The sequence below is a fragment of the Prunus dulcis genome, chromosome 1 (genome assembly GCF_902201215.1).
Source record: "Prunus dulcis chromosome 1, ALMONDv2, whole genome shotgun sequence".
Classification (NCBI taxonomy): domain Eukaryota; kingdom Viridiplantae; phylum Streptophyta; class Magnoliopsida; order Rosales; family Rosaceae; genus Prunus; species Prunus dulcis.
The window spans coordinates 18,825,299-18,835,480 of record NC_047650.1 but is presented as its reverse complement, the minus strand read 5'-3'; the positions used below and the strand labels follow the sequence as shown (position 1 = coordinate 18,835,480).

Here is a 10,182-nt window from a genome sequence, read left to right as displayed (position 1 = left end):
GAAAATCTGGGTTTTAAAAAAAAACTGAACTTTGAATTATTTACGGTTATGCCACTAAACTTCTTTTAATCGTCATTTCTTCGTTACAATCCCAATTTGAGTCCACTACGTGTCTACGGACTTGTTTCAATGTGCTCTACGCAACGGTACAATCAGAATCTCCAAATTCCTTCCCAAACTTAAAATGACCTTTTTACCCCTTATAATATTAAATAATATTTTAATTTTTCAAAAACCTTAATGAATTCAAATCATTTTATTTTAATGTTTATTTCAATTTATTTCCTCTTTTAAATTTATTCTCTCTTACTTTAAATATTTTAACACTTTTTCGGGCAGGGATGTAATAATTTCACCAAAGTCTCCCCGGTCAACAAGTCAACAAGTAAACCTATTAAAATATTCCGGAGTAACATTGTCTTTTTATTTAATAATTTAGCATTTAATTATTAGTTTAGGACCGGGTCGTTACAAAAAGTACAATCGTTTTCATCTTTGCTGAAGATAAAAGAGGGAGACCCATTCATATGGGGTCCGATTCAACAAGAAGCATTCGATCAGATTAGGTAATATGTAAGTAACCTACCAGTTCTCATGCCTCCATAGAAGGGCATACCACTAAAATTGTATATTTCGGCTTCATTAAAATCAATGGGTAGTTTGTTGGCCCATGATAATTTTCAGGGTAGGGAACAAGCTTTATTTTATCTAAGTAGAATACTACAGGAAGTGGAGACCCGTTATTCAGCTATTGAAAAGCTTTGCCTCACTCTTTATTTCACTGCAGTAAAACTGCGACACTACATGCTCCCATTTACTGTCCATATCATAGCTAAAACTGATCTCATTAAATACATGCTCAATAGACCGATGCTAAGAGGACGGCTAGGGAAATAGATCCTGGCTTTGTCGAAGTTCAGTTTCAGATACGTCCCTGAAAAGGCAGTCAAAGGGCAGGCTAATATTGCAGACTTTCTGGCAGCCCACCCTTGTGTCAAAGGGCAGGCTAATCTATTACTACTTGAACAAAGAGTACCAAAATTCTAATTCAAAAACGTTTTAGGTAAGTTGCAGGCAGTGGCGGATCCAGGAATTTTTCAGAGGAGGTGCAATTTTTAAAAGACTAAAAATTCACAAAGAACTCAAGCAAGGTTCAAGTTTAATATCCTTGTAATGTGTTAAAAAAAGGCTAAAAATTTAAAAATTAATTTAGACAACCGAATACCCTTAGAATTTAAACAATACTAATGTCATTCATAATTCAAACAAATAAGAGTTCTATGTGTATTACTAATTGATTATAGTCTGTATCGAATATCAATTAATATGAACAAAATTCATGCCAATGACACAATTAGTTTACCAAAATTCATATCAAATATGAACAAAATTCATGTCAATTACATAATTAATCTAACAAAAATCAATACTAATTAATCTAACTAAAAGCACATGTGATTTGGAGGTCACGTGATTAAAAGTTTGGGGTAATTTTCAGTGAATTTTTTGGCACTCATATGAGTTTTTAATGAATTTTTTTAAGTTAGGCCAATTAGAAATGGACATGTGTCAGCTTGCTATTGAACCATTTAAAAAAGAATCAAAAGTGAGAAGCGTGCAGAGTCAGTCTTCTTCCTTGAAGAGCCTCTGCAACTCAACTTTAGTTCTAGAAAAATTTCGAAAATTCATAACTTTGGTTGTGAAGCTCCGATTGATGAACCGTTTTCTCCTACATGCTCGTGAGATTGAGGCCAACAATCTAAGGTAAATATTCAGGGTCTCACACAACAACAAACAAAATAACATCTTTGAGGCATTTAGTCGAACAATTCGTAGGCACTAGCAAAGGGGCAAATTCTGACATCCCCAAGGAAGTTTCTGGCGAGGGGAGGTGCAGCTGCACCTCCCTGCACTAGTGTGGATCCGCCAGTGGTTGCAGGGTCAACAAGGCCAAGTCCTGATTTTTGTAAGACAGTTCAAGTAGTCAAACCATGGAGATTATTTTTCGATGGATCCAAGTCCGAATTAGCAGTCGGCGTGGGAATTGTCATAGAAGATCCATTCGGAGCTAAATATGCATACTCATTTCGGCTCGATTTCGACAGCACTAATAACAGGGCTGAATATGAAGCTCTGATTATCGGCCTAGAAATGATACTGGAGCTTGGAGTTAAGCACTTGGAGGTATTCAGAGATTCTCAGCTGGTAATCAAACAATTGACAAACGAATACAAGTGCAGGGATCCTACTATGGCAGCCTATTATGTGGCAGCCGGCAATTTAAGCTCCATGTTCAAAGATATATCAGTTAAGTATTTTCCAAGAGAACAAAATTTGGCTGCCAATGAAATGGCACAGATTGCCTCTGGGATCCAGATACAAGAGCATCAGTCCGAAAGGACCATTACAATGCAGAAGAAGTTCCTACCCTCAATCATCAGCAGAGGGATGGATCTCGAGATAAACGCCAACGAGGTACAAGCCGGGGATTGGAGAAAGCCACTGATCGATTACCTTACTAACCCGTCTCCAAGGGTAAGCAGAAAAATCAAATATCAAGCTACGAAACTTGTGATCATGAACAATGAATTATTCTGACAATCTGCTGAAGGAATCAATGCAAGTCATGGGAGAAATTCATGAAGGATCTTTCGGTGCGCATCAATCCGAGAAAAAGATGGCTCATCAAAAGATACGGCTATTTTTGGCCAACCATGGAAAATGACTGTTTTAGTTACGCTAAAGGATGTGATGACTGTCAATGGAATGTCCATAGGCAACATATACCGACAGTCCGCTTAAATCCACTCATAAAGCCTCGACCTTTCATTAGATGGGCCATGGCTTTTGTGGGAAAAATCGTGCCTAGTTCCAGCAATGAGCACACCTTCATCATAGTAGCCACTGATTGTTTCATGAAATGGGTAGAGCCCGGGGCCTTAAAATCCATTTCTTCGACTGTAGTGATCACTTTCCTCAAACAGCAGATCATTCACAGGTTTAGAATCCCATAAACAATCACAAAAGATAGAGGCACTTCCTTTATTACAAAAGAAATCTAGAATTTCGCGGACGAGTACAACATCAAATTCGTGCAATCCAAGCCTTACTTTCCACAAGCAAATGGTCAAGCTGAGTATATTAACAAATTTTTGATCAACATCATCAAGAAGATGGCTAACAACAATCCTAGGGATTGGCATGAAAGGTTATCCAAAGCGCTTTGGGCAGACCGAACTTCCAAGAAGACGGCTATAGGCACAATACCCTTCGCTCTCACTTATGGCCATGATGCAGTCTTGCTAGTAGAAATAAATGTACAATCCTTGAGAATAGAGAAGCAGCTAGGAATGTTCGAAGCAGCCTACGCCAAAACCATGATGCAGGAGCTAGATCAGGTAAGTTCGATTCGGCTAAAGCTTTGAACCATTTGACGGTGGGTAAATAGGCAGTGGCTCGGGCATACAACAAAAGAGTTCGAGGGAAGACTTTCGAGGAAGGAGAGCTAGTTTGGTAGGCCTGCCACTCGGAACTCACATGTCAGGACTTGGAAAGTGGAGTCCTACTTGGGAAGGTCCTTTCGTAATCAACAAAATCCTAGGTAAAGGGGCCTACCTACTACAAGACAGAGATGAGACTACTCATCAACATCTGATGAATGGACAATGGTTAAAGAAATTCGTGCCTTATTTGTGGGAAACAACAGGCGTTGATCTTAATAACAAATGAATTGTGCGGTGCTTATTTTAAATATTGCTGTCAGCATTTTTGTGACAAATCACCCATGATAAGGGTAGTTGAATGCAAGTAACGTACTTTTATAAAAGCCAAATTATGGTTGCTTATCTCTAAAAGTTCGTTGTCACAAACATAAACACTGAAATGTTATGTTAAAAACAAAAGATTATCCAGAGGAAACTTCTAAGAATTACACAAGCATATCCAATAGAGTTTTTATCTTATTAAAGAAGTGTAGAGTGTCCACAAGGAGTTTATCACGGCGAATTTGCTTCAATTTCTCCAGGCTAACTTCCACATCAGTTTTATTCAAATCTTCTTTGGTCATAGCCAGAGTCGTTAGCATTTGATCAGCTTCATTCTGGAGCTCTTTCTTCTAACTCAACACTCTCTGCAATCGAGCCGCCAAAGTTTTCAAGCGCCAACCCACTTTCTTCAACAGTACCTCATGCTCTGCAAGTTCTTGGTGCTAGGCTTCTATTTTTCCCTTTGCTTGAGCAAGCTCCATCTCTAATTTTGGTAGGTCTTTCGATTTTGAGAAGAAGAATCACTATATTTAAATTTGTTAACCAAAGCTCCTAGATATGCTTTGGCACTTTCAAAAGATGCCGCAAAATCCAAATGCGCCCGATGAAGAGAATCCAGGGCCTCAAAAACCCTGACACTCTGCTCCTCAGCTACTTTTTCTTCCAAAGAAAGCGCCAGCCACTGTTCCAGCAACATTTTTGTCATCGCCTTAGATATGAAGGCACTATCAAAGCTCTTAGATCGAGAGGTGCCAGAACCCTTTTCATCCACAAGACCAGCTGAAGGTTCTGAAGCAGGATTTGGTACTGGTGTTTTGGGCTCAGCTTCCTGAGACTGAGGGGCATCATCTTCATTCATTGGCATTGCGTCGGCCTAAAAATCACCATACTCTACTCAGGACCTATCCTACCACAAGCCGAGCCTGAAAGATGAGCGAGAAAACGTACCTTTGGGGCAGGATAATGATATCCCTCATTTGTACAAACTGGCTCTGAAGGAGGAACAGCTTCTTCAGGCAGTGTCTCTTCTGGCAATGTTTCTTCAAGAACAAGGGCGAACACAGCTTCTGCTTGCTCAGAATTAGGCTATTCCAAAATTGGCTGCATCAAAACCACAAACTGTTAGTCAACATGACCCAAGAATGAACACATTTCATCATAGTCTTAAAACATACATCAGCTACGTTGGCCATGCCACATCCCTCTACTTGAGGATCTTCATGCTGCTGTTTTCCTTCCTGAAGTAACTGCTCATCGGCGACCTGCAGACTCAAAAGTGTCAAAAGTGTCAAAAATGTCAACCAAAAAAAAAAAAAAAACACATATTTCATATGTACAAATAGCCAAAAGGGGTTATTTCTCACCTCCGCAGAAGGAACTTCTCCTGAAACCAAGCATGAAAAAGACGCCACCTAATCCATTCCAACACCTCCCTCTTCAGCAACCTCCACGATTGGGACCGAAACAGACTCTGGACCAATTGGAGAAGAAAAAATAGGGGCCTGCAAATCAAAATACATAAGAAAAGGCAGAACCCAAAAACACCAAAAAGATAGGCAAGAAGGTCACTTTGGGGGCAATCGAAGCAGCCTCAGCAACCTTTGCAAGAGTGACCCTAGCCCGCTTGTGTGAGATCCCACATCGACCAACGGAGAGGGGGTGATGTGCTATATATGGCACACCTCGCATCCATCTAACACGAGGCCTTTTGGGAGCTCACTGGCTTCGGAGTACTGGGAACTCCGAAGTTAAGCGAGTGGGAGGCTGGAGCAATCCCAGGATGGGTGACCACCCTGGGAAGTTGCTCCGTGAGCTCCCAAGAACAAAACCGTGCGGGCTGGTGAGAATGTAGCCAGGCCCAAAGCGGACAATATCGTGTTACGGCGGAGCCGGTCCGGGGTGTGACAGTTTGGTATCAGAGCCACTCTGCCGTGTGGTGCGAGTGTGCCGACGAGGACGTCGGATCCCTTAAGGGGGGTGGATTGTGAGATCCCACATCGACCAACGGAGAGGGGGTGATGTGCTATATATGGCACACCTCGCATCCATCTAACATGAGGCCTTTTGGGAGCTCACTGGCTTCGGAGTACTGGGAACTCCGAAGTTAAGCGAGTGGGAGGCTGGAGCAATCCCAGGATGGGTGACCACCCTGGGAAGTTGCTGCGTGAGCTCCCAAGAACAAAACCGTGCGGGCTGGTGAGAATGTAGCCAGGCCCAAAGCGGACAATATCGTGTTACGGCGGAGCCGGTCCGGGGTGTGACAGCTTGCCCGGAGTATTTTCGGTTTGGACCTGATGGCCATTTGAGCATCTGCATTAGTTAACAAATAAATGAGAATTTAAATAGCAAAAGGGATTGCCTAGAAAACTTTTTTTTTTTTCTTCTGAATTACCTGAAGGAGGAAAAGGTGGAATAGTAGTCTCGGGCTCATTGGCTTTTGAAGGACTAAGAGCGGCTCAAGCGAAGGAGCCCAGCCCGAGGCGAGGGCAGAAAAAAAAAAAAAAAAAAGTCGCTCCAGCGTGCAGCCCAGGCCCGGGGATGGTGTGGGACCCACCAACTCGGGCCAGCCCGAAGGCGAAACCTGCCCCAGGTCCAACTCGCGTTTGCTGACGTCAGCTAGCGCGTTTCAAATTTTTTCACGCGCCAACGGTAAAAAAAATTTGAACCAGCGCGCGCTGACGTCAGCGCGACGCCAGCTCCAACAGTACGCTGCCACGTGTCGCCTCCCCAGCCTTCCGATCTGCTTCTCCAAATTAATCCAACGGCTGAGGCTTTTTTGGGGGAAAAAAATATGAAAAAAAATCGTAAAAAATTCTAAAAAATTCTTCTGATATTTTTTTTCTATAAATACCTATCAATACCCTTCACTTTCAACACCAATACTCTTACATTTCATTATACTTCTACTATTATTCACTCTTTTTACACAACATTTTCCTCTTTTTCATCTATCATTTTGATTTCATATTTTTATGGCTTCTTCTATCGAAACCGGAGGGGCTTGGAGCACAATGGAAGATGTTTCCTTGTGTGAGGCTTGGCTCCAAATTTGTCATTGTCCCGTGTCCGGCAATGAAATGAAATTTTTTCATATGTGGAAAAAAATTCATGCCGAATTTTGTGAAAAAATTCCGGGGTCTACTCGTACGGAGATGGCATTATCCAGTAGGTGGAAAATTCTCAATAAAGAGTTGGGAAAATGGAGAAATGCCCTAGCAAAAGCGATGGACAACTATAGAAGTGGGCAAAATCGTACTAACGAGGTAAGTATTTTATAATTTTTGTTTTATTAAGTTTAATCTCCTAATATATATATTTTGTTAATATTGCTTGCATTTTCAATATTTTGTTAATATTGCTTGCATTTTCAATATTTTGTTCATATTGCTTGCATTTTCAATATGTTGTTAATATTTTTTGCATTTTCAATATTTTGTTAATATTTCTTGCATTTTCAATATGTTGTTAATATTTCTTGCATTTCCAATTGTTTCTTAATTTTCTTGCAAATTTATTTGTAAGGTTATTGCATTTCCATTTGTTACTTGCATATCCAATATATTTTAAATATTTATTGCATTTCCATTTTTTTGTTAAATAGATGATTCAAGCACAAATGTGGTTCGGTGCAACCGGGGGTGGCAAAAAAAGTTTCACCCATCATGAATGTTGGGAGGTGGTGAAATATTGCAAACGCTTCATAATTATTCCGACGGGTCCGAAGGTTGTGTTAAACGAGACGCCACTCCATGATTCAATGACATCCGATTCACCTCTCGATTCTCCTATGAGTCAAGACTCACCCATCGAAAAGGAGCCGAGGCCCATTGGCCGAAAGGCCGCGAAGGCAAAGAAGAAGGGTAATTCAAGCAATCAAAATTCACAATTTTTTGAGGAAATTGCAAGGCAAAACGGCATAAGAATAGAAATGGAGCAAAAACGCCAAGATCACGAGTTGGCCCTTCAAGCTGAGTATGCACGAGAAAGGGAGTATTTGCGCAAAAAAGATATGGACAAGACGGATCGGGAAACCATGGCGATGGATACAAGTCATATGTCCCCTGAAACAAAACAATTTTGGAAGCTAGAACGAAGGGATGTTATGAGAAGAAGACTTTTCCGGGATGATGGGCCTAGCAACACGGATTGGTTAAATGATGGAAACCATTAAATTAGTTAGCATACCTTTTATGTATTTGTATTTTAGTTGTTTTCTATTAAAGTTGTTGTAATTCATGTATTTTATTTTAGTAGTAATTCATAATGACTTGTATTACATTTCATTATTTAATAAACAAAGCATTCAATAAATTACCTTTTTATTCAACATATTCCATACTTCAAACAAAACATAATAAAAATAAAAATACACACAAGGCACAATAATAATAACCAACCACAACCAAACCATAATAAATAAAAATACAACACAACCTAACCATAACTAAATAAAACATAACCAAATCATCTATGCTCCATCATTAATCTTCATTGCCTTTCACCGCCCATAGATGCTCCATCAAGTGAACTTGACGCATTTCATGAATATACGAAGATTGCATCTCTGTATATCGATCTATCATTCGGGTCATCAAATGACCATCCCTCACCAACGGTTCCGGCTCAAACGGTTCTCCATTTGGCCCCATGGGCCTTTCATAAATCCGTGTCAAAGCCGTGTTCATTGGATCCGGTTCATAGACCTCTAAAGCATCATAATCGTACTCATCCTCCACAATCATATTATGGAGGATGATGCAAGTCATCATAATGCTTCTGAGGATCTCCTCATCAAACATACGGGCCGCACCTCGAATAATCAACCACCGAGCTTGAAGGATGCCAAAACACCTTTCGACATCTTTCATGTATCCCTCTTGATATGTAGCAAATAATTTTTGCTTCTGGGATCGGGGATTCGGAATGGATTTGACAAAAGTCGTCCACCTCGGGTAGATGCCATCAGCTAGATAGTATCCCGTCTGGTATACTGTATTGTTGACTTCATAGGTGACATTGGGGCCCTGGCCTCTCAATACATCGTTGAAGACGGGGGATTGACCCAGCACGTTGAGGTCATTTTGTGATCCTGCAACTCCGAAGAAGGCATGCCAAACCCATGTGTCGAACCCAGCAACCGCTTCAAGGATGATACTTTTTTGGCCTTTTCTATTTCCATAATCACCTTGCCAGGCAGTTGGGCAATTCTTCCATTGCCAGTGCATGCAGTCGATGCTACCAATCATTCCAGGGAATCCTCGAGCTTCGGCTTTTTGTAGAAGCCGTTGGAGGTCCCTGGGAGTAGGTCTACGCAGGTAGTCCCTAGTGTACAGAGTTTCAACAGCTTGACAAAATCTTACCAAAGCCTCCAACGTAGTGGACTTTTCCATCCGGGCAATCTCATCCACCTGATCAGCAGATGCTCCATACGCCAACATTCGTATAACAGCTGTAAGCTTTTGCTCCGGAAGAAGCCCCAAAACCCCAGTAGCATCACACTTTTGAACAAAGTATGCATCATAATTGCAAATATCATGCATGACTTTATTGAACAAATGAGGTTGCATTCTAAATCGCCTTCGAAAATCAACATCAGAGTACAAAGAAGTTGGGATAAAATAATCTTCCAAAAGATTCTTACCCCGAGAATGCCTATGTCTTTCCACATTCCGGCGGCGGCCGACTTGTGAACCACGGCGGCGACCTTGGTTCTCTTCTTCTTGCAAAGCCACTGCTATGAGAACTTGCTCATCGACTTGTCTCTGCAACTCATTGACTTCATCTGCTCTACGGTTTCTCTCATTTGTTTCTCTCTCTTGCCTCTCCAAGCATCTCCTAAATTCTTCCATTCAGAATGAATGAAGTATGAATTCTAAACTCTGAGAAATGAAAATATAGAAAGATGTGGTGTGAGAGGTATGAGCTGAGACTCTGGTTTTATAGAAAATTTTGGCAAGATAGACATGCCACGTGGCTTGATTTTATTGGATGAAAATCTTATCTGAAATTTGAAATTCATCCGAAATTTGAACCCCAATTTGTATGAAATTTGAATTTTGAAATTTATCTGAAATTTGAACCCAAATTTATCTGAATTTTGAATTTTGAAATTCATCCGAAATTTGAATCAAAAATCTTATCCGGAAATTTTATCTGATTATGAATAGTCTTGACACGTAGGAACCCGGAAATCTTATCTGAAAATATTACCCAAATTAATTATTTTCATTAAAAAATAGGAGGAAAAAACAAAAAAAAATGAATAGTAATTGCCCTTAGCCAGGGCAACGGGTGGAAACACAAATTACTATTTGCAAGGGCAACCACTATTCACGTGAATAGTGGTTGCCCTAGCTCCACCCTTGCCATGGCTAAGGGCAAATGGGTGGAGTTGCTCGTATATCACTACGGTGACACA

The 10,182-nt window shown here is 40.7% G+C and overlaps 1 protein-coding gene across 1 annotated transcript in view; it reads right to left on the bottom strand.

The window, feature by feature from the left end:
- Positions 1-4,248: 4,248 nt before the first annotated feature.
- LOC117615858 overlaps positions 4,249-10,182 on the bottom strand; it is a 6,341-nt gene continuing 407 nt past the window's right edge. Inside the window, exons 2-6 of the mRNA XM_034345024.1 lie at positions 5,194-5,266; positions 5,129-5,148; positions 4,940-5,026; positions 4,713-4,850; positions 4,249-4,638 (exon numbers count right to left, since the gene is read on the bottom strand). Of these exons, the coding sequence (XP_034200915.1) occupies positions 4,249-4,638; positions 4,713-4,850; positions 4,940-5,026; positions 5,129-5,148; positions 5,194-5,266 (708 nt within the window). The remainder of the gene's footprint in view (positions 4,639-4,712; positions 4,851-4,939; positions 5,027-5,128; positions 5,149-5,193; positions 5,267-10,182) is intronic.